Genomic DNA, 26,592 nt, shown 5'->3' on the forward strand with positions numbered 1-26,592 from the left:
ATTTGATCAACTCTCTTGAATGATTAAAAAGCCAGAAAATTAATTTGATGAATATCTAAACAATTTCAAATATTATAAAATTATATTAACAAAAAAATGTTAAATTTCTTAACTAAGAAAGTGGACATCGTAGATAGAAGTAAAAAATTTGAAATCGTTTACAGATAATATTTATGACATTAATTTAAATCAGTGTGATTGTTTTTAAATATTTCGATGTATGAAAAGTCTTTTGAATGTTCAATTCCAATGTAGTTTTTCAAGATATTAAAATTATGTTGGCTGCCACTCCTAATAAAATCTTTAAGTGATGACTAATGAGTAAAAAATACGTGAAAAATTTACGAGATATTTGAGCTAGAAATGAAGAGAAAGAGAGAGAGAGAGAAAGAAAGACTTTTCTCAATTACAAAACTTTATAAACCATAGTTAACAATATAATAGTTTTTATTACAGCATTAGTAGTTAACCTTTTCTTTCCTGGCATTGATCCCCATTGCATGTTCGTGATATTGAATCGTTTCCCACAGCAATGCCACTCAGTTAGCTGAAAATAAAGATACACTTATCTCTAGTAGAGCAACTACGTATCTACGTTTGGTGGTAAAACTCTAATGAGACTATAACAACATTTTTTTTCAAATAGTTTAGTCAGTGGTTTTGTTTTTTTGTACCAATTAAACATCATGCAGTTTAGCAAGCTGTTCTTGCAGAATATTTTATATCGTTTTGCCCCAAGTGAAACCGATTGAGCGATACGTTTGTTTCATGCTCCATTGGAGCTTTGGCACGCCCGAAAAATCCGGATATGTTTCGATTTAAACCACAATCGTGGACAAAAATCGATTGGAAATATCATTCGATTACTAACTGACATCTATACCTATATATGAGTAATTGAACAGCAGATAAAAAGTAATTTCCGAATTCCGAATAAAACTTACTTGGACAAGCTGACATTAAAAAGACAAGTTTGAAGTTTGACTCAAGATAAGATAAATTACTTTTATCCAGAGACGTTTTTTCTTCTATTTTTATATAAGAAGCAAGATCCTTACGAAGCAAACCCAGGGGCTCTCATAAATTTTCATTGGCTGAAATTAGTGGGGATAATTAAATTTCATCGGAAAATTCTCCGTAAATAACACGCCAACATGCGCTCAAAATTTAATAACTTTGTACCTGTCTTTAATAATAATATAGCTGGCTTTTATTATGAAGTGTATAATATTACAATCGTGATATATTTTTTGTACTTATTTAAGGATTATACATAGCCACCACTCGTGTGGTTCTTTGTGCTCATAATATGGATGATCTCTGCTGTACAGGACAGCAGGGAGCACAGTCTTTGACAATTTTAAAATTCATTCTCTATTTCAAAAGATTACGTGTTAGTAGTTTCAATTGCTACCACTAGAACCTGTAACTGATGAAAAAAAATCTTTCCTGGAAAGAATAACTTTTTTTTTGTGGTGAAAAAAATTTTTTTTTTATTAAATATTGGAATTGAAGTTGAAACCGTAGATCATAGACGACTCTTGACTGAGCTTTAATGACTGCTATAGGAGATACTAATCCGATTACTCCAATCGACGGACGTTCAAGTAAGATAGGAGAGCAAGTGATACGAGAAGATGAAATCTCTCTGAATTGAACATAAAAGTTACAGTTGATCATTTCTTTCTTTAGACTTTATCATCGATTAATCTCACGTTGCCAACTCTTTTTTTTTAATTTATTCACATCGTCAAATGATTGTCAATTAAAAGTTTTATGAAAAATTTATCGTTTTAAATAATCGATCAAAATTGGATAAAATTTGGCTACGTAAATTATTTTAAAATTGTAATAGACTTGATGTACTACCTTTTTAAGTGAAAGTTAAGCCTAAAAGAGATTAATTTATATGAGTGCTCTCTTCTCATTTTTACTAAATATTTTACCTTCAATATTCTATTCTGAAGCACGACATTTGGAAAATTAACAAAAATATCCTATATTAACTTCGAAAACATTTAAATTTGCAATATTAATAAGTACACAAACTTTTTAACTCAAATAACAACATGAAGAAAATTTACCAAGTTATAAGTTGACAGTTTTTGTAAACAAGGGAAGTTTGCAGTCATTACTAAACGTCTGTAAATTGTGTGTAACAACTAATTACTTCTGATTTTTTATTTGAATAATAAACTGTTCTAAAGTGTAAAAAAAATATACATATAATTACATCAATTGTAAAACTACAGTTGATTAATTAGTTTATAGATGACTTTCGGTTATTTTCTATTAAGGATAGATTCGAATAAAACGGAGATGTTGAATCTAGAATGAATTCGACCTGAAAGGATTGTTGGATAGCTTTTAATGATTTTTTCAACCCAGGAGCTAGATTATCTGGCAACTTTGTTAAATACTTGCAAAATCATTATGAATATACATATTAACATCTCTTTTTGGTTTTCCTTTAAGGTAATGTCAAGTTTTTACAAAACAAAATAAGACAAAAATAGTCTGATTATAATTATACCTTCACGTACAGGTTTACTTGGTAAGTATCAAACGCTTTCGGTCTTCTTGCTGGACAAAGAGTCAGTAAAAGTCTAACCACTTGACATCTCTTTAGCGACGACGATGTTCACTAGTATGATACTTTCAAGGATCTCTTAGGTTCTTCAAGTTACGCGGATCTAAATGGTGTTGATTGACAAGATCGTCTTGACCTGACCTCGGTTGGTATTTCAACAGTACGTTTTCGGTAGTTATAACTCGTACCAGGAGTTTATGACTTTCAACAATGCAGTTATATTTGTAAAAAGTTTACCTATGAGTTCTGATGCCTAGACGGGACGTGACTATTTCAGTACAAGCCGCTCTTAACCTTAACGATTAGACGGGCTTTACTTTGTAGAGTCTGCTTTGATTTTATAGTTTTCTCAATTTCTCCTGGGCGATTTGCCGGTAGCAATCAGACTGATTATCTGAGGACAATCAGTCACCGGTGATCCTTCATTTCTCTCTATTTCAGAAGGTGTATTCTCTCTATTTCAGGATTTTAGAGACTACTTTTTAGCGCAAGGAGCACGAAACTGTACACTTATACTGAGACATATTCTGGGATGTGACAATTTCACTAAACTAGGCACGTCTGAAGTGTATGTAGGTTATAAATATTCTGAAACTGTATGTTCCTGATGACTAAATGACAGAGAATAAATGTAAAAAAAATGCTTTTGAAAAGCGCCTACAATGATGGTGAAAGATAAAACAAAAGATACCGGAATATTCAACATTTTACTCTTTTGAATATATGTACAAGTGGAAAAAGCCATTGTTGAGGAACGAAAAATCGTAAGTCAAAATATCAGAAAACTGTGTCCCTATAGAATGTGTTGTATTTCAAAATACTATCGCTTAACTTTCGAATCGAGATTTTTATCGCCATTTTTGTCAACTCTGTGATTTTTTTTTGAGCTATAGAACCAATAAAAATTATTAGTAAATACAAAAAAATGATAAAAATCTTCTGTGCAATTGTTCTCGACAAAAAAAATTTCTTTGTTTGAATTCGATCATAAAAATAGCTGTCATTACAATAAATTCGAGAAAAATATTCTCCTTATTCAATTTAAAAGTAAATTATTTTAATCCAAGAGAAGCCATATTGAAAACTTACTAGTTTAGAATTGTTTTTCGAACGACATGAAAGAGAAAAGCACTTTATTTTTATAGATATTGTAATTTAATACGTTTAATTATCATGAATTTTCGATATCTATTCGACTTTAGTCGGTAACAATGACGACTGATCGTTTCATTTCTTGAACAAGTCGGAGTTTTGTTGTTGATTGGATTCCCAATGAAATTGCAGTTGCCTCCGATTTGTTCAGATAAATGTACATCTAGAAGATTACTTAGGTAATACCAGTTGAAGTTGGAGAAAAATTTCTTCTTGGACGCAGTAAAAGCTCTATTGTTCTTATTTTTACAATTCCAGTTTTGATCGTCAATTTTAAAAAGTTTAATTTCATGACGTTACAAAAAGAAAGTTTTTAATTATCTCGCATGAATAATAATATAATCATTTTAATTAATTAACATCAAATTAAGATAGCGTAAATTATTAACAAAAAAACTATAAAATGACGAGGTTTGAATAAAAAATATTCTAATTAAAAATAGAACGAGAGTGATAAAATTATTACATTATTATAACATAGACGGTACTGTGAATTACAACAAATTATAGTAAAAGAAAAACTCAATCTCCAATATTCATTAGACTAGTTATTTTCACAATGTCATCTATACTCTTAGCATCGTAAAATGAAAAATTTGATGAGGTTATTATCAACAGCTAATACTCTTTTAATGTCATTGTTGTTGGAGAAATAAATTCTTATTACGTTTTTGAACATATCGATATTATATCTAAGGATTTATGTGACGAATTTCATTATATTTATACTATATGACTCGTGAAATTTGTTGATTGATTTAATAATCATAGAAATAACAACCAGTTTTACTTTTAACATTAAAGCTTATATGTTATGATTTCATTCATTATATAATTATTAGAATCATATTTCAATTATTTTTTAATGTATCAATATATGATCTGCTTTCTTAATAGAAACTGAATTGGACAAATCTGGTTTTTGACTAAGATCAGGCTGGGGTAACAAAGGAAAATAAGACTATGCTTGCCTGGTCGAGGCCTTGATCGCGTCTTCTTGGGAATGCTTCATTATTTTTAATCTGGCTTATCCTAACCGGAGCTTGGCTCGAAATTAATTAGGTTATACTATAGTATACTTATATTTTCCTGATCAGAGCCAGACTATAAATACTCTTAGTTTTTTTATTTCGATTTACCCAGTTAAAGCCCTGACTAATCATCATAGTTAGGTCAGGATATGATTTTTGCTACAAAGTTATATAATCATTGGAGAGGTAAATATATTATATCTAATATGTAAATACATGTGAATGTAAATATTTCATATGTGAATATTGACTATAATAGAAGATTGAATGAATATGTAGTGCAGTTAATTTTCATCGAACTAAAATTATTCGCAATCTCTGTCTACGTTTGTTTAATTTATAAAAATGTACTGACTAGTAATTCTTTTTTGCTTAATTCAAACAACTAATACTTTCAAAATATTCTATAGTTATTGGAAATAAGCTAAATAAAATTTATTGTATGCAGACCTTTTCCTCAAGTACTTTGATGAATAAAAATTAATCGTAGCATACCAATTAATCTAAAGATCTCTTTCAGATACTTAGAGTCTTCTTTCTTATAATATTCATTTACAAAAGATAAGGTTCTTAAAAAAATAAAAAAATATAATGTGATTTTCTAATTAAATTTGAAAATTCTTATGATAACATTTGATATAAAAATAATGTCTTTATAAGTTTATATTAGTTTTCTTTTATTTCTTACTGATAATATTATCTAGAATCTTCAGAAAGCAATGAAAAAGAGTAGAATGAAATCGAAACAATCGCTTGAATTTTAAGTAAGGAATTAAAACTTTTCTTTAGCGATGGAATCGTCTTTATACCATTCAACGTTAAAGTTCGTGACTCGAATTGCTTTTCTATGATAATCTTAGGGGTTGTGGTCAGACGACCAGGCCTTACGGGCCAAGTGCAAAGCAATCTCGTAATTGAGCTTGCAAGCTCTTGGCCGTATTACTGGACACAGTTCTTTGTTATATTTTATCCATGTTTGAACAAAATAGAATTGTAATCGAAGAGTGAATATTTTTTGTTTAGTTTATGGTTGATATTTTATAATATTCATATCGAAAGGAAAATATCTTCTATAAAAAAGATATTGCAGGTAATGGTGATTATGATTCATTCAAGTCGAGTGAAAAAGCATTCAAAAACTTCACTCCAGTATTATAATTGATTTATTGCATTTATTGGATAAAATCATATTTAATAAATAAAGAATAGAAGAAGCTTATCATGCCAAGCTTAAAATGATATAAAAATATTCGAGTTAATATTCACTGTACACTTGTATTTTAATTTAACTTCAAATTGTTAAAAAACAATATTCAAAAATGTTATTTTCATATTAAGTAAACAATTATAATTGAAAGCTAATACGAAAAATAATGTATAGCAAGGAAATATCAATACGAAAATATTGAATTGAAGTGAAGTGTAATGTTAACAAAATAAATAAATGATAACAGAAGTAGTTGAATATTTTTTGCAATTGTTTGAAATAGTATTTTACTGTTACCATCAATTTTATTTTTTTTAAAACGTCAAAAAGCTTTTAGAAACATTACGACACAACAATTATTTCTAGTATATCTTTAAAACTTTGGTTTTGAATTAATTATACTGGTCCTTGAGGAACAAACATGATGCCACCAACATGGTGTATTTCTACTGTAACGAAATTGTAAAAATACTTCGAAATCGCAAAAAGTTTTTAAAATGTCAACTATTTTATTTTCTACTGTTTTAAGTAGTTTGAAATTTTGTTTACTTTTTTTCCTTCTTAAAGTAGTCATACTCTCTTTTTTTTATCTATCTTTATTGTAACATTCTCGATCTATGGATTTGATCAAATGAAAAGGCTTCGTCAATTCAATTAAATAAGTTGAACAATCCAATGCTTTAAGTTGTTTTAGTTTAGTGTAGATTACACAAAGATTGAGTTTGAGAACAATAAGCAATAAAAGATTTTCAACTTTTCTCTAACTTTCATTGATATGATAAATTTATATAACAGAATCAAAATAAAAGCATGAAAACAAGAAAAAAATTTTAGCTTCAACATAGAAAATCTATACACGCCGCCAATAAATTTGCTATTTCACCGCCACCAACGTTTGTTCCGACACTCTATTTCAAAAATATTCGCATGTGCAGTACCCGCAGCACGTTTTGTGGTTGCGCTGGCTTGAGTAGAATAAATAATAAAATAGAAAGAAGAAGCTCTCAGAGTAAAGAATACGATGAGAAAAGGGGAAAATTTTTAGTAACTACATCGTCTACATCCGTCATGCTGCTTCACGGAATATTGATTTATTTTAAGAGATCGAAGCTACATTCTAACACATTTAAAGCCGTTCGTCATCCTCTTTTACATCATGTCTCCAGTATGATAGATAGTAAATATGAAAAATAATCTTTTCAAACTTTTGATGCTGTCAAAGCACTTTTTGCCATAATATCTCATCAATGTAGTTCAATTTCAAATTAAAAAATGTATCTCTTTTTAAAAATTTTTTTTCATTAATCATTTTTATTTTATTATTATTTTGATCTATTTTATAACAAAGTTATGTTAGTGGTATTTGTGCTATATTTTGCATTGATAAAAAATAAGGGATTGTAAAAAAAAAATTGTTATTTTTTATGGTCTGTAAAATTTTTTGCTCAGACAGTAAAAAAGTTAAAAAGATAAAAAGGTTAGAGAAATAATTGAGGTAAAGTCGGATAGTGAGACACTGTACTAAAAGATACTTTGTTTTTTCCAATCAATACGTCGTATTTGAAAACTATTGAAAAGCGAAAGTTTTTCAAGGAAATTTGCTTTTCATTGTTGAGTTGTTGAATCTACAGTAATAATAGTAATTATTTGAATTAATCTATTGATGGAACAAATTCAGATTCTGGAACATTTATGTTGATTTTACAAAAAATGATTATTTGAATCTCATTAAAAAGTTATTTATTCTGTAAAATTTTTTGATAATTTTTCTGATATTAAATATGTATAATTCATTATAAAGTAGCAATAAAAGTTTTTAGTTGATATAATTGAAGTATTATTTATTTAGATTAATTAATTTTTTTTAGATTGAAAATTAAAAAACGTGTGAAAACTTTATAATTTAACATTTATTATTCAGACCGAATATTAAATCAAGTCATGTTGATGTGTCCATACTTGGCTTGGATTTATAAGGAAGTTTTCTGTCAAGTTATAAAGAGCTTGGTTATGATAAAAATAATTAATCTTAATTCAAAAAGCTTAGCATATTATTCTAGGAGGGTGACTGATGATGTCATGAAAAACATTGTTGGACAGCCACTATCAGCGTTAATCTTAACTTTTTTTGGAATGTGGAAAACCATTCTAATCCATTCATCTTGGTGCAGAGGAAACTTCTCCGACTGGGCATCTTTAACGACTTGGTTCTTCGTCTTGCCAATAAATCCGATTCGTAAAACTTACAAATATCTACTTTGATCTCTAAAATGATCATCAATGAAGTATATGGCTTTTTACTTAATAAATAACCTACTTTCTGCTAAATTTCTAATCCCACACTATCATATATTTCTTTCATTTGCACTATATTGAGATGAAAATCAATAAATTTTCTATCTTGACACCAACTCCATCCTTAAATTTGTGATTTGTTGCCGTTAATCAAAAGAGATACACTTATAAATGTAAACGTGCGAGCATAAAAGAATAGCGGTGAATATATAATAAGAATTTGAATTAAATTTTTTAAAAAGATATTTTGAAGGATCGTATGGTAAGGATTGTTAGCTTTTGTCAGGAAATTTCGAATGGAACGTGATAGATGAATTGACTATATTGAGCCGAATAATAAAATTAGTAATCAAACTATCTTTATTTACTCCAATTATATTGGATATTTGTAAACCATAGAGATGAGAAACAAATTATCACTTGAATGCAACTTCAGTCTAAAACACTTCTTCTAAATGATGATTAGTTGATGACTCTAAATATCAATAGTTTTCTTTATTCATTACAAAAGATGGTGATAAAAGACTTGCAACATAAATATTTAATTTATATAAAAAAATAATCGAGAAAAAACAATTACTTAAATTGCTTAAATTGAATCAGAATGAATTTTCTTTATTGATAATTGATCATCGGACAATAATCGATAATTAACAGGAATAATTTACCTAAAATAATCCTCATAAAAATGATATTTCATTGATGAAAAGTTTTTTTTAGCAGTCGTTATAGTAACCTAATGCTCTGTTTCATTAGCCATGAAGACAAATGTCGCCACAAGGTTTTTACACACCAAGTTCTAAATCAACTAAATTAACGTGCCAAACGTGTCACGTAATGTATTATACAGCGAAAATGAATTATGAACTTCCAAACCCTTTATCCTAAATTCCTCGGTTAACAAAGTAATAATTACCCGACGTATATCCTAGTATATTTATCTTGAAAATGAAGTGGAGTTAATTTAGCATAAATGATTATTCTTCACACCAAATAGTCAACAAGTGAATGAGGTAATTTTTCATGTAAACTTATAGGTGCAGTAAGTACTGGGTTGCAATGCTATTTTGGCGGTAACTTGAGATTCACACGTTGAATAACCGTATGTTGAGGTTGGGAGTTAGATCGTTAGTGTTGAAATTCGAGGATAGAAGTTCAATAATTGGGATCCGGGTAACCCATCGACGGGGAAGTTTGAATTTCTCTTGAATGGCTCGGCCACACATCGACCAAGCCTTTAGGCAACTGTACTATCTCATAGTCGTCTCGCTCTCTGTTACAGTGTATATTGCGTTAACTCGAGCACAGAGGTTTTCAGATCGTAGTTCGTTGTCAGATAATCCACGGCCTGTCTCGCACCGCATACCCAAATCTATTCTCTGTACGTGTGACATCCTCGTTCTGCACATAAAGCCCGCTGATAACGACTTTCCAAGTTGATAATTGCCCTATTCCTTTGTTGAAAGACTTATCTGATAACGTTCTCGAATATTACCTACGATCTTTGTTCACGAATAAAATGTAAATATTAGTCGAGTATGCATCATGTTTAACTTAGCAACAGCAGGTAGAAAAAATTATTTGATTATTTCTAGCATGTTAAGGGGTGTTGCTGCTTTTTATAGCATCGAAAATTTTATACTCATGTGAGGAAGAAATATTATATGGCCGACGAAGCCCAGAAATATACGAGGAGGGATATTCAGCTTATACTGCTGGGATCCTTACGCATAATTTTCATATTTTTCATAACGATTTACTGGTGCTACTGCTGAAGTGAAAAAATTTTTCTGTTTATTTTCTCCATTTTCTCGAATTATTTATAAATTTTTAATTGCCACAGTTTTATTTTTTAAATTAAATTTGTATGCTTCATTAACAAATAAAATAATACACTTAAATAGAATAAAAAAATAGCTAACAAATATTTACAATTTTTCAGGGTATTTGTTTCTGTTTTTTTTTTATTTGTTGTTATTTCTATGACCTGTTGATGCTGATAATTAACCTTTAGAGTTTGATAATGATGTTGAAAAGTTGAAATCAACTTTAAAATAACATTTTAATTCACTCTTAATTCTCTCAAACAAAATAATCTGACTTTGTTTTAGTATTTTTTGAAAGGTTTAAGGTTAGCAGATGAACCAATGGGCGAATTGTTGAAACAAAGTTTTATTAAAATAAACTTGTTATTTGTGAACCACAAACTTTATATCTTGTAGCAAAAAATTCATTTTCCTGTTTTAATTTAAATAGTTTATTTAGTCTTTAAAAAAACGTCTGACTTAACATTTGTTTGTTCTACTGTACACATTATTTTCAAAAGTAATTGAAACGATATGACATTTTCACACAATCGTTACAATTATATATGTTTCGATGGATCAATTCTCTTGTTGTTTATTTTTGAAAATAGTTTAACACAGTTTTTTAATGGTTTTCATTTAATTCATTTTCTTTTAGACTTAAAGCACAACTTGAGTTAAGTACTCTAAAGAAGTCATATAGATTTTTAGTATTTTTGGTGTCGAAATTTAAAACTTTCTTTTCAAATATTTATTTGAAGTGAAAAAGTATTTTTATGTAACTTAAGAAATTAAAGTAAAAATTGATCTTACTTTGTAAAGAACATTTTCGATAGAATAAAAGTTTGTTCCATTATTATTTTCTATTTCCTGTCATCATTTTAGATAGACAGCTAACGTGATGCCCGATACCTTAAACTATCGTTCATGGATGAAAATAAAATAATTAATTTTTTATATAAGTTATTATTATGTATGTAAGTATTAATTACTAATGATATCTAATCATGATGAAAAATGGAAGATTTATGGTAATGCGTAATTTTTTTTTCGTTCAAGATTTTACATTCACAAAAAAACCGATTTCAATAAAAATCTTAAATAAAAAAAGGTATCATAAACACAATTCTAGAGAAGTTTTATCTAATCCGGTGCAGTCATGTTTTTTCGTAGATAGTGGAAAAAATAAATTTTCGAAAATAATTTGATTAAACTTAAGTGTGTTAATAGTATGTGTACACTAACATAGAACTTCCATTACCAAGTTGTCATTTGATACTAACAAATTGTCTATCGATAATTAATGAAACACACGACGATAATAAATGAAAGAAATATAACAAATGGAATTGAGTCTATGATGGTTTTATCGTGTCATTATTATAGTATTTTTTTGTAAATAATCGAGCGTATTATTAATAATAACCAAATATTGTTAATAAAAAATAATTAATTACATCAATAAAATATTCTTAATACTTTTAATAAGAAGTTAATACAAATAATAAATGTATATTATAGTTAATAATTGAATGTAATGTATATCAACTAGAATAATGTTTTCATAAAAATCATTCATGCATTTTACTGACCCTATTTCACAGATTTAAATTTTTATATTATCGAATGTAAATATTTGACTGTAAGCTTTAGTGAATCAGATAATGAAAAGTTAATCGTGTAGATCCCAAGAGTCGCACTCACAGCTGGTTTCTTTTCCAGTAAATAAAAAATGCATTTTTGATGAAATCAATAATAGTTCAATGCAAAATTCATCTATATTTTTTTTTTAAAATGCAGTTCTCCATTTACTTCAATTTTATCAGTGACTTCAATAACTATTACTGATTTCCTCAGTAACCCGATTTACACTGAAAAATTAATCAATTAACTATGAATATTAATTAATTATTAATAGATATTAAAGTCACAGATAAAATTTAAGAGAGAAAATTACGACTCAATGTAATGATAAATTTTACAGTATATTAAATGTAAGAGTTGTTCAAGCATTAATTGTTTAATTATTGATCACTCTGAAAATAAAATGAATTATTAATAGCTAGATGATTTTTTTTTAAAGTAATAAAATATGATTTTAGTTGAGGAAATTTAATAGAGTGAGTTAGCGACTTATGGAGGAAAAAGCTTAACAACATCAAAACAATAATTAGATTCTTTACAAAATTAATTTTCAATATAAATGTGATACGTTTTTTTATTTCTTGTGAAAACTAATAGATCAAAGTATTGATAAGTAAAGCTGATTCAATGCATAATAATTTTTTTATCTATTAATAGGTCATTGCATTGTTTAACATATTGAAGAATATATTTGATAAAATTTATATTGAATGTATAATTTAGCGATTCATCACGAACCGGCAGGAAGACATTTCTTGGCAACTTGTCGACGCGAAGTGCCCTGATAACGAGATTTTTTTCCCCTCATAAGTTTGAAAAATCTTATCCATGTCGACAATATTATTCAATTTTCCGTATCATCATAGTGGACTAGATGTCATTTATAATAAAGTAGAAAATATGTCTTTCTTGCTTGATTCTTTTTCTGATAGATAAACGGGAGGGCGAAAGTGAAGTTTTTTTTCGAAATAATATCATAATTTAATGTGAACCATAGTGTGGTGGTGGTAGTAGGGAAACGGTAATAACCACCGGAAGTTTCGGTCGAGCTTTAGCAGAGTAGGTAGAGAAATGCTCATCGTCTTTAGTGCACACGAACGATGGTAAAAAGGAAAAAAGTAAGAAAAAAGGGAGAAGGAGAAAAAAAGAAATCAAGGGATGAGAACATAAAAAAAAGGATAAAATGTTTCCGAGCATGCTTGGAAAATTGAATACATTAAGTTAGTGGGTGTTTCCAGCTGGCAGAAGTGGTACCAACTTCCGCACGTTCAGTACAAATTGCAAGCATGTACGTATGTAGAATTACCTTAATTATATTCACTACTCGTGATTGACGGCTCAGTCATGAAAATTATTTAAAATTTATTGCTCTCTAATTGCACGCGAAGGCCAAGAGAATACAATTTTAAAAAAGTAGGAAAATTGAATAAAAATGAATAGCTTTGCAGAATGTAAATTACTATTTACAGAATAATGTAATCGCACATTATTCATTCATGTACTTATTTTTCATATTATAAAACAGAAATAGCTTGAAAAGAAAAAAAAAAGCATTTTTTTGTTTGAAAAAAATTAATACTCTAATTTGTAAGCTTGCAATTTCATTACTTTGTTGCAAAGTTTTTTTGGAAGGAATTTTTTTAAAACGTATTAAAATAAATATTGTAATATTTCATCTTACTTTATAGAACGATAATAATCACTGCGAAATAGTGCATATTTACTGTTTTTAAGTTATAAAATATCACTGTTCGAACTACTACATAAAGTAAATGATTCATGTAGAGTAAACTGTGATTAAAATAACGAAAAAATAATTAAAACGAACAAATCTCTTGCTAAAAATATTATAACTATGATGATTTTAATTTGAAAACAAACATATAATAATTAAAATGAAAAAAATGTGTTCAATTTTTTATTTTACTCTTCAAAAAATACCAGATGCAATAAATGAAAAATTTTTAATTAAAAGATGCATAATGTAGTAAGAATAAAATGAAAATAATGTTTAGAAACACATTGTTTGATTTATGATTAATTGAACAATTTTTAATTCCAAATTCAATGAGAAAAATTTATAGAAAATGTTTTAATAAAATCCTCGACTAGAAATTAATTCAGGTATCCTGGATTATGATTGGTTTCTCATCAGAACATGATACTAAAGACCTTAGCAGGGTTTCAGTACGTTATTTGATGAAGTTCTGAAATACTTTTGATAATTTATTGACTGTCTGGACGGTCAAACTAGTAAGAGGACCACTCTTTGAAGCTATCCGTTCAAATCCCCAGTAGAGAAATTTATTTAGAAAAACACTTTTTCGCGAAACTACTGATATTCTCCATCTAATCCAAAAAAAAACACTAAAATCAGTATGAAGTATATTTCAAATAAATGAGATCCAAATCGGATTTCAACTTGGACAAAATTTTAGTCAAGTTCTCGATAAAATTGACAAAAAACTAACAGCTTATAAATAATTTTCTGCAACAACTACATTTGTTGTTACAGACATCACTTACAATTATCAAAGAACTTAAAAAAAATTTTTTTTCTCATTGATGAGTAAATTTAGAAGTCGTTTGTTGACTCTGAACTAAGCTTCAAATAGGTTTTGTTCATTTAATTGTACGTGTTTATCGACTTAGTAAACTAAAAATTAAAAAAACATCCTAAAGTTTTCATTCTGTTGCTTTCATTATTAATTCAAGTTCTTGATACTAAATAACTCTAAAGTGAAACATAAAACGACTAAAATATCTTGGATTCTTGTCTTACAAACATTTATGAACTGCCAGAACAAAATTCGGCAGTTTTAATTTAAAAAAAAACTCTTCAACAATTAATTAACAAAAACTGTACTTTGAAAAGAAAATTATATATTTTCACACGAACAATGTCTTCCAAAATTTCTCTTTATATAAACTAAATGAAAAAAAATTACAACAAAAGAGAAATAAATAAAGTTAATTCCAAGTGAAGATGCAATTATTTAGCTTTATTCTCGTACTTCACATTTACAGTTTTTTCCTTTTTCTTCCAATTCTTGTAGTTCTAGTGACCAGTAATTAATAAAAAAAAAAGAACAAATAAAAACTTTAAATTAACAAATTCTAGCTTAGTAATTTTTTTCATTTTATTAAAATCTTCTTTTTTAATCTTTGCGAATAAAGTAATTAAAACAGATTTTGCTAAATATAAAATTTCTATACACTATCAAACAATCTATCAAAGTAAAAAATTATCAAATAAACAGAAGCATTTTAAAGAGTTTACGTTGTAATAATAGTTCAATGTTTGAGAAGAATTATGTAATTAACCATTTTGATGGTAAGTAAAGATACTTCTAATGAGTTCAAAAGAAGCGGGTTACATAAGAAATAACCCGAGTGCAGGGAGTGCCTAACACAGAAGCAGATCTAATCCGATCACGATGCAAGGAAATGCCATGTACGTGTCTGCAACGTTAGTTCCGTTTCCGGCGTCGACGTGTTCTAGGAATGAGTAAGCTTCTCCTCGAGATTTACTCCGAGTTGTCTTGCAAGGGATATCCGAGGATTGAGGTTTCACCAGTGGCTACGAAGTAAGTTTATCGAGCTTTTACATGTTCGATTACTGAAATTAACATGACAAAAAGTAGTCTGAAGATCAATGATGAGATTGGTACATTAATAGGAAAAACATTTCTTAATGAATGCATACGAAACTGATTGTGAGTTTGATTTATAAAAGAGGGCTTAGAAGAAAAATGGACGAATTTAATAAATGTAGGTCAAGCCTCCCTATAGAGAATGTGGAGACTATATACTAGTTCTCAGCTATAGTATTGTGGAAATGAATCCAGCAGGTTGTCAAGGGCTGCGATATTCACAATAGAATTTTCAAGGTGCTGGACAGTGCTTCGATTCATTCCTACTGGGGTGTTCTTGCACCGGAAAGCTCTCAAATTGAACGGTAATTCAATCTCTCCCTAGTCATTTCCTCTGTCGTACGCAATCGATTTTGTACAAATTCTTCGATATCACACCGCACAATATCACGTTAGCCCAAATAAAATAACGATAAGAAGCGACACGGTTTAACATTAACATGTTCAATCAAATTTGTGAATCATTTTATTTTAATATTTTTTCATTTAAATAAAAAATATTCGATTGAAAAGTTTTTCAGGAAAGCGTGAGCGCGTTTGACTAAATATTTTTTTTTATCAAAGATTGAAAAAAACGTTTTTTATAATTTTTTATAATTTCATTTTCGAGTAAAAAATATCATTTATCACAGAATTTTTTGTGAAATTATTTTTTAATATTGGCGATGCTATTAAACAACATATAAGGTTAGTTATATCATCAAATGATATTATTTTTAATAAATAGTAAATGAAGAGTTTTAATTTCTGTATCGATAAATCAATTTTTAACATGTTCTCTTATCTTTATTAAGACTTTCTCAAAAGATTGATCATCAACAGTTTTAATTATCTAGACTTTTGATAAATAAAATTTAAGAGAAAAGTATTGTTTTAAAGCTTATAATATTTCAAATACTACACTTATAAAACGAAATTTAAAAATTTCATTAAATAAAATTTTTATTTAAGCGTTAGCATACAAACAAAAAACAATTTTATTCTTAATTCATGAAACAATTATTGATTTTACAAAAATAAAAAAAAAACTTGTACCTCCAATGAAATCGCAATCTCTAATGACTTGTTATCGATTTAATTAAAATTTTGAGCAATTCATATATTACATATGAAAATAAACATCCTCTAAACTGATTTATATTTAAAAAATAATATTTAATTCAAATAAAACAGTTTGAGGACAATTATCAGAGTTAATTAAAAAATGATATTCGCTTTTATTATTAATAATCCTATTTCCATTTGTTGGTGAGCTGAAATAACCGTTTATTTATTATCTAAAAAGAATGTTGTACATTTGAAAATTCAAAGCTTAAAAAAATTTGTTTAAAGGTTCGATTACATTAATAAATTACCGGAAGATTTAAATTACAATCAATGCAACTTTGCTATTGACGTGACTTTCCGATTGAAAAGTCAGTTAAAGTATGTTTCTATTTCCCCTTGTGTCTATCAGAATTATTATTTAACTGACGTGTAGTTTCTAGGATATTTTAAAAAATTGATAATCTTCAGATGAAATATTTTTTTCCAAACTATATCACATCTTTCGCTAAGTCAAAACAACGTTAATTCCATATATATATATATATGCTATTACACTTAGAAGATATATTTGTAAATTTGTTTAGTCACTTTACTTTAACGTGACGAAATTAGGATCGTCGTATTGCCGTAGCAAGACACGCCACAGAGATGTCGGAAAGTTCTCGGGCAAGCTCATTTGTTCAATAATTAGTTTCGTACGTTTTCGGGGTAAAGTGTCGAGTCCATTATCATCTATTCAAGATGAGTATTTCATTTATTGCTTATTACAAAATTCTATTTCATCTAGACTAAGAGAATAAATAATTTTTAACAAAGTAAGGATAGATGAACTTGAGATGAGAGAATATTTTATTAAAGATTCATTCAAATATACCTCCACAATGTGAACAAAGGAATATAATACTTCCTTTTTGTCTTGAAATGTAAATCTGAGACTCAAATATCATTTTTGTAATAAAAATATTGAGGTTTTTTTTTCATCAATATTGCTTTTTGATGATTGACTTTTATTATGAAATATTGTTTTTGATAAGTACTAACAAAATTTTATTTGATTGATTTATTTATTCATTTATGCCAGAGCACAGACTAAATAGCAACTTTAAATATTACGGAACAACTTTATAGTACTCTTTAGAATTTAGAATAGAGAGAATAAAAATTTTTTCCCTTAAACTGTGGGAATTTTTAAGTAAAAATTACAGCAACAGCTTGACTAAACCGAGAACAAGTTGAAAGATGAATTAAAAAATATCAAAAACTCAATGTAACGCCATCGACTGGAACTTTGAGGTAATTTTCATTGCAGCTTTTGACTTGTTCCCAATTTACGTAAGTTGTTATGGTAATTTTGATTTAAAAATGTGTTTTTATATTTTCAAAATGACAGTTTCGAATAAAGAAGATATTTAAATACAATATTTATCATTCTTTGAAATTGTAAAATCTAATTATATAATATATCAATGTTTATTAGACAATCTTCTTCTTCTTAATATTTAATAACAGTTTTTACAAAATTTACATTCAACCATTCCATGTAAATTTAAAGTCTAAAAATTATTAAAAAAATCATCTCTCCTATTTAAAAAATTCAAAAGACTTCTGAACAGAGTTCCCTTCACCAGGATTCACCAGTATCTTTAAGTCGTGACCTAGCACAACTTAAATGTCGTCACTACTGTACCAAGTCAAGTAAAATTTTTAAAAACTTGTCGATACTGGAGTTGAAAGGAGGGTAACACCACTTAGTAGCGTACCACAATCTCGTGATGCATCGTCACGGGCTGCTGTCTTCGACAACGTGACAAGGGTATCAAAAATGTAGGATTTTTTTCAAGGACAAACCATACATCAAGAACACGACACAGCAAAGTATCCTCAAAAACGTTTGCTATCCCGAATAAAATTAATGGAATCTCCTTATATGAAATAAAAAAAAAGAACAAAATTTCACATAGTGACTTGGCAATTGCCCTGAAAAAAACCTTCCATTAATCCAAGCAGAATTATCGGCAATCTTTCGGTTGCTTTCGATCATTGACTTCCAAAGGATCAATCTTTTAACCCATTGACTTGTATCTACCTTTCGTTTACTGTCTTACAAACGCAGAAGAAAAATAGTAAAAGTAAAATTTAAGACTAATGCTTTTAACGGGCAAGATTTATCTCGTAAATGAAAATGGTCGTCTTGAAGAAGACAAACAGTTTTAAGATATCCAATAAAAAATGTTTGATTTTTTCACTTTTTTGAAAGTAAACTCCTTTTCAACAATCATACAACAGTGGTTTTAATTAAAAAGAGAAAAAGAAAATGTAAACAAAAGGGAATGGTAAAGGTAGATAAAAATGCTTGCTGGTTGATATGTATTCTCATGGCAATACTTTGATTTCTTTGTTCTGGGAATTACCTGTTGTTTTGGCGCGCAATCGAAACGAAAAAGCAATTAAACGAGAAACGAAAAAGAGACGTGGAATTCCACGGAGGTGTGATTAGTTAGTTGATCGATCAGGTAGAGAAACGGAGGGTAAAGTGGAGCGTGAACGCAAAGTGAAACTCTCGAGATAATTTACTAATTTATTAAAATAAGTTAAAAAATGCTTATTGCTATTTTTGCATATTAATTTTTCAATTTATTAATGCATTAAAAATTATTAACATTTGTTAAAATATTTGTTGATTTACGTTTTTTTCTTGGTGTTTCACTTCACCTCACCTTCCCCTACGTTATAGCAATTCACATAATTCCTTCGTGGCTTTCAGTGAGTAAAAACTTTATTTCATTGATTAATATTTATTTTAGATTCATATTTCACCTCTTACTGTTGAATGCACTAGTTGACTTTTAAGTGCCAAATTAACATTTTATTCCAGTTGATAAATTTTATTAGTAATTTATTTTTAGTATTTTTTAATGGAGAGTTTTTATTCAACAAAGTTTATTGATAAAAAATACTGATTAATTACGTTATTGGAGCTTTTGAATAATTCTTTTTATCATCATGGTAAGAAGTATGTTAACAACTAGTTAAAGCTATTTCTACTAAAAAAAAATAGACAAATGTAGTATTCATAGCCGAACATGGATTACGTTTATAGATATTTGACAAAACCTATATGTGAAAAAAAACTAATTCGTGCAGTTCGAGGTGAGAATTGATCAATCGAATAATAATTAGTTGAAACGTGGATAGAATATCAAAATTCAAAAATAACTATTGAAACTGAAATGTGTTACAGTAAATACATAGAAAAATATTCAATGTTAAATTCTATAAACAAATGATATCGATTGTAACATACTGTGAAGCGTATAAGAAATGACTGCAAGACATTTGTAGTTCTTTTACTAATTCATATGTAACACACTTTGATATACAGTGGACTCCTGAAAAGTTTACATCGTTTGAAGAAAATTAATTCAGTATATGGGTTTAGACAAATAAGCTTGGTTATTTCACTAAAAGCTCGTTGCAAGGCTTTACTGTTAAATCCTAACATTCATAATAGATGTTATAATGTATATACAGGATTTACATAGATTGATATAAATCATCAGATCTCTATAATGCTTTCGTTAATAAGTACCATGTATATTAATAAGCTGATTCAAGAGAATTATTCTCACTTTGTAATATTTTATTTACTTTTCTAAACTTTCCTTAAGAAAAAATATTTTAAAGTATGAAGTTGTTTCAATGTTTTTTTCCAAGAACTTTCATTTTACAAAATTGAAACAAAGACCATATCATTTTGAAAAAAATATCAATTACTATTTTTTTACTCTCTTAAACTGAATCAATGGAAACCACTGGAAATTTTTGAGTATTCACTGATTCGTTGAAAAGAGGATATTGAACAAACGGTATCATTCAGAATGATTTTTTTCTTTAATTGGTACATATACATTTGTATTTTTAATGGAAAACAGAAGTTAAGTCGTTACTTTAAGAACGACATCAACGATGGTCAATTTACTGCAAATTCAAGTGCATCCTTATAACACATCTAAACGGAGTAAATACGACGTCATCCATTTGATTAACATTGTAGTCACTTTTAATGAGTTTCTAAGTGTATGAAAAGTGACTTCAATGTTACTTAAATAGGTGAAGTCATTTTTACAATGTTTAAACGTGTAATAAGAATGTACTTGGATTTGCAGTGTTATTCAAGACAGACTATCTTGTCTTAACAGAGCTGGATTAATTCCAAGCTACTGATATTTATATTTGATTGAACTAAAGCTCAACAAGACTTTATCGTACTTCTGGTAACTCTCAATGGACATAGTATTGCAGCTTGACGTCGGTGTGGTTTAACTTTCATGATTATATCAATTTTGTGTCGATTTTGCTAGCACTCGAGACCTACGGGTTATTGAGTTACGTAAAGTGACACTTTCGGTAGAGAATGACGCTTGAAAATTTACCCTGACATGAATATTGTATGTAATGTACTTGCTCACATGATCAACGAGACTACCTTTGATACATCGTTAAAAATTTTATACATATTTTCAGTAATATACTAGTATTAGTACGAAAATATTGATCGCTATTGTTAGCAAGTTTTTGTTTTAGTTATGCGAATTTAATTAACTTGGATCGTGTACAGATAAATAGAGAGTTGTTTACATATATATATATATTTATTTAAATAGATTCTGTATCATTAGCATTACAAAACAACTCTTTCCAACAACTTCATAGGCGTTGACACGATGAGATGATGACTGGCAGAGCTAATTACCTATTAAGCTGTGTTCATAATATATGCATGAAATTTCTACGAAAAATACTCCTTACTTCGTTAATTGGAATTTGAAGTGTATGACAGTGAATACAGTAAAAAAATCATGTTTCATTCAAATAAGATTCATTCATAGTTAACATGGCATTTTTACTGTAATATCAGGATAATATGTTAGCTATAAATAAATCTCATAAACAAATGGTAGATTTTGATACTCTCTAAGGAGTGTGCAAACCGACTCCAAGATCCCATAGTTTATATATATCAATTTAACGTTGAATACCTTTAAGGTATATTATTTTAACACTCTTCAGATTTCAGTATACCTTACATAGAACAAAGGAATATTATCATAACACTGATATCACAGTTTCTTTTAAATATGTACTTCAAAGAATCCAATTAGTGGAAATTTCCTTTTTTTTCCTTTTAGTTGTTAGTCAATTATAAACTTAATTCAAATATAAATACCCAAAGGCTATTATGCTAATTATAAGTGAATAATAAATTAAATATTTTTCTTTATAGAAAAGGAGATCTGTTAGTTTTAAACTAATTACAAAAGATGTGATTTTACTACGTAGAAGATAATTTTTTACAATGAAAATATTATTCGATTTTTTTGTTATATATTTATTGCACAGTAAAAACATGGTAAAGCTTCAAATAATTTAAAAAATATTATTGCAGAGAGGATAAAAATGTTTATACTTAGATTATCAATATTTATTCCATGAAAAATGCCATTCTTTTATATTCCACATTATTGATGAAATTTTCTATCATGTAATCATATTTATGGAGAGAAGTTTTTCTTTAAATGTAAGTGCAAGAAATGACAAGTGCACGTTTTGAAGTTTAGAAGTAAGAATATTTCTATCCAATAGTAAATTCCAAGTTCTTGTAAATAAATTAGATTTTTAAGAGATGTCTTCGTAAAATAATTACTCACGATAACCAGAAACTATTTACGACAACTTCAAATTTATGTTGAACAGACATGTCTGTACTTCTATTATTCAAAAAGTACATTTGTTATTTTTTACGTACAATTAAGGCAAAAATTTTTTTCAAATAAGAATGAAGTAGTAAATTTATTTTTAGAATTATCATAACTATTTTAAATTCTATTTTGATATATATATATTTTTTAAAATCAGAATTATTCGAAATTGAATGGTTTAGAATTGTATAATTAAATAAAGCATGTGATTAAACCTAGTACAAATTATTCATTACTGCTAATTCACTTATGAAATTAACAATCATATTTTTAAATTTGAACGACTTATAAACTTTTAATTAATCCTGCATCATTAATACTCAAATAATGAATAAAAAAATTCTACAATTATTTGTATTATTTCATTAATTATTTCTCATGCTCGATTAAATTTTGGAATATTCACTCTATAAATACTTGAATAAATGTTATAAAAAGCTATATTATAAAATAATCATTTCTTTCTGAAAGTAGATATAATTCATCATGATTAAATGATCAATTTAAAGTCATTTACATATTTAAGACACAATGATGATCTTGATAAATAGCTCAAAAAGCAAAAGTTTTCCATAAAAGTAGTGATATTTTTCATTCAATAAATTATGTCTCCTTCTTTGTCAGCTGCAAACAATTTTCTCAGTCGTTGGCATTCAAAACACAAGTGTCTCGTATATAAATTATCATTTAAAACGTTAAAAGCATAAGAGGGAAAGTGCTATAGAAGAGAAAAGAAAGAGAAAAAAAGAAATTAAAACTTACTGAAGTTACTCGACTAAGTTAGTGGGTTGATCTATTGACTCGAGTTGAAAAGTTTTCTAGCATATTTTTCCACTATAGTCTCCTACCACGATCAAATGTGCAAATCTACTGAGTCAGCTGTGAATTTTGGTCACGTTTGAATCATGTGAATACACATCGCCAAATCGCGGATTTACCTTTGCTAACTTCAGCAAAATTTATTCGAATAAATCACGCAAACATAACTCCATATGGATATTATATTTTGTATATGCAATTTGTTTATAATAAAACAATTTTTCGTAGTAAATCTAAATACCATATTAATCATTGGTTGTATTTTTCAGGTGAATGGGACTTGGGCATTGCCAGCATTTGTTTGTGATTTTTACATAGCCATGGACGTCACATGTAGCACAAGCTCCATCTTCAATTTGGTGGCAATATCAATAGATAGGTAAGATATTATTGTAATAAATATTTTTTTATAAAAAGTTTTCTGATAATATTGGTATGTTTCAGATATATTGCAGTAACAAAGCCGATAAAATATGCAAAGCATAAGAACAATCGAAGAGTGTGGATGACAATCCTTTTAGTATGGGCGATTTCAGCTGCGATCGGTAGTCCGATCGTTCTTGGCCTAAATAATACTCCAGACCGTCTGCCAGATTTGTGTTTATTTTATAACTCAGACTTTATCATTTATTCGAGTCTATCGAGCTTTTATATCCCCTGCATTATTATGGTTTTTTTGTATTGGAATATTTTTAAAGTAAGCCACTTTATACTGATATTTATTTTATATACCATATTTTATATTCTAAAGGTGAAAAAATTTATGAATTATAAATTAAATTGTAATTCTAGGCTCTACGAAATCGTGCTGCACGAGCGAGAGCTAATAAAAAACCTAATCTTCGAGGTATCAAGCCGAATAGTATAATTGAAAATATTGTACATACTCAACGGTAAGTCAGTAGAAAAAAATCATTTCATTTAAATCTACTTTTTATTCAGATAAACTCATAAAGAATACTAATACATTTCTTATTTATTAAATCTAGCAATAATTTTTGGTTTTTTCATTTAAATTGTTTAATTAAACTGTTATCGATACTATCCTAGTTACACGGTTATTGATTTTTAAACTTTTTCTACCAAATTTCATTTAATTCAGAAAATTTCCAATAATTTACTAAGTATTTTAATTCAATCTAAATTAATTAGTGGTTTATATTTAGTATGAAGTATATGATCTATTTTTGAACCTTTATTACAAAAAACCGTTGTTTTAATTTTCTCATATTAAGTATAAGATTATAAAACAAATTGAAAAAAAGTGGCAATTAAGTGTAAATCGAGAGAAAAGTAGTTAACTCTGACTAAGATCAAGCAGTGCTTATTCTGTCGCAAGGTTTGCGGAGACGGCGTTGGGGACAGCGGCATTAGTTGGGACGGTAGTAGAAGAGCCAACAAATACAGCATCTGGTAGTAACGAAGACGAAGATGAAACGCCTGTTGACCCAACTGTTACCATTTCTAATGATAAGAGTAAAGAATTTTTCATGGCCACTGTCGTCGAGGAAGCTGCGTAAGAATAATTCAATTCCATTATCTAATAAGTTTTTCATGTCTTTTAAAAGTTTTACGATCGAGTTCACTGCAGATAAAAAAAGATCATTATTTCCGTATCATCTATTATTTTCAGAGTCGTAGCTCAAGCGCATTTAACGAGTTCTCGCTCAAAAAATAGCTCGAGTTATGATGAGGGTCTGAGTAGTACTCAGCTTCATGAAGTGATAGATACAAACTCAAGTCCTAGTCCAAATCCTCGAATAACTTCAGCTCCATCATCATCAACTTCATCTTCTCCGCCACCTAAAGTTGCAACAACAGCACAACTTAAAAAAAATAGTAATGGTCTCAACAAACAAGAACTAAAAAAATTAAAGAGCACCAGTTCCCTTCTACCAGTTCAGTTGAGAAGGAGTCCTAGTGTTCTTACAACCAGTGACTCTACTAAGAAGGAAAATAAGACTGAAAGTAGTAGCTCAAGATTCGGGATATACAAAACTAACAAAGCGAGTAAAAAAAAACGAGAGAAAAGCTCGGCAAAGAAAGAACGGAAAGCTACTAAGACTCTAGCTATTGTACTTGGTAAGCAAGAACTTCGCATATAAATTTTCATATTATTAATTGTTTTATTATTTATAATTATAGCAAAATGTACATAAATTCATAAGCAAATATCCGTGAATATTATTTATGTTTAATTTTAAATAATATTTTGAAGATTTATTTAAAAGTTTTTAAGATATTATGAGAAAATATGAGGAGATATTGAGCTTGCCCACAAACTTCTACCGCTTTTATTAGTTATTAAATGAACATAAGAATTTGAATAAATTTCTTTATTTCAGTTTTTCAATTTCTTCGGCTTAAAATGATTATCTTCTTAGAAGAAGATATCATCCTACATATAATGAAGAATTAACGTTTTTTTTAATGAACAAAATTATTTTTATAGTCCCTTTAATGTCGTTTTCAATCTTCTTCATTCTTACTTTTATCTTGCATTGTTACCTTGACTATTTTTAAATGTTTTTATTTATTGCAGGTGTCTTTCTTATTTGTTGGGTCCCTTTCTTCACGTGTAACGTCATGGATGCTCTGTGTGTGAAACTACAAATGGATTGCCAACCTGGTATTACAGCATTTATTGTAACTTCCTGGTTAGGATATATGAATAGCTTTGTCAACCCCGTTATCTACACAGTGTTTAACCCAGAATTTCGAAAAGCGTTCCGAAAACTTATTAGAATTTAGGGAAAAAATGTAAACCTCAAGATTTTACTGAAAGTAATAATAAACTAATTAACTAAATAGAAACGATTAATAGAATACTTGTAATAATAGATAGAGAACATTTATGATTGAGTGAAATGAGATTTTGTTTGAGTTTGTCAAATATCAAAGTCCTGTGACAAATGCCAAATAATTTGCACTGTACAGTTGAAATATATTATAGAGATATCGTTGAAATTTGTTAACATAAATGAATGATCTGTAAAGGCCAACGATATTTGTAGATACGTAAACAAAATGATGTATTATAGCAAACAAATACGCCGCGGCAGTATTAAATTAATAAATAGATTATGTACAATAGCAATATTTTTTCGCTCAATGGATAGATATATTTTTCTTGTAAACTAAACTCATGCTTAGATGTTATTTCAAGTTTTATTTCATTTCACTTAATTGATTATAATGAGCACCAAAGATAATTTCTCCGAACGAATTTTAAAAAAAAAACATATCAAAACACATCCCAATAACAACAAATAGAATTTAGGTCTATACCATAAGATAGTTTGATAAAAAATAAAACAAAAATTTTTTGGATAAAATACTGAAAACATATGATAATGATAAACCATGTCAAATTTTTGACCCCTACATGAAAATAATTATTATGATCTTAAATTGATAAACATTGTGAATATTAATATATCCTCATTATGTAAAATTAATTTCAAAATATTCTTCTTAAGCACAACATTTGCATTTTAAGAAAAATGTTTGAAATTAATTATAATAAAATTATTTTAATTATAATGATACTTTTATATGGAGCGATAAAAAATATTTATATTATTTTTTTG

The 26,592-nt window shown here is 28.1% G+C and overlaps 1 protein-coding gene and 1 long non-coding RNA gene across 2 annotated transcripts in view; one reads left to right on the top strand and one right to left on the bottom strand.

Moving 5' to 3' along the window:
• The window catches only part of Dop2R (dopamine D2-like receptor), a 103,642-nt gene extending 77,270 nt beyond the window's left edge, over positions 1–26,372 (top strand). Inside the window, exons 3-8 of the mRNA XM_035095995.1 lie at positions 23,272–23,381; positions 23,447–23,699; positions 23,795–23,895; positions 24,324–24,518; positions 24,636–25,084; positions 25,545–26,372. Of these exons, the coding sequence (XP_034951886.1) occupies positions 23,272–23,381; positions 23,447–23,699; positions 23,795–23,895; positions 24,324–24,518; positions 24,636–25,084; positions 25,545–25,753 (1,317 nt within the window). The 3' untranslated portion in view covers positions 25,754–26,372. The remainder of the gene's footprint in view (positions 1–23,271; positions 23,382–23,446; positions 23,700–23,794; positions 23,896–24,323; positions 24,519–24,635; positions 25,085–25,544) is intronic.
• LOC118074615 (uncharacterized) overlaps positions 1–26,592 on the bottom strand; it is a 41,091-nt gene that overhangs the window by 9,079 nt on the left and 5,420 nt on the right. The gene's annotated exons all lie outside the window — the stretch shown is intronic.

This window comes from Chelonus insularis, unplaced genomic scaffold (genome assembly GCF_013357705.1).
Source record: "Chelonus insularis isolate UGA/USDA-ARS -01 unplaced genomic scaffold, ASM1335770v1 contig_135_pilon, whole genome shotgun sequence".
Classification (NCBI taxonomy): Eukaryota; Metazoa; Arthropoda; class Insecta; order Hymenoptera; family Braconidae; genus Chelonus; species Chelonus insularis.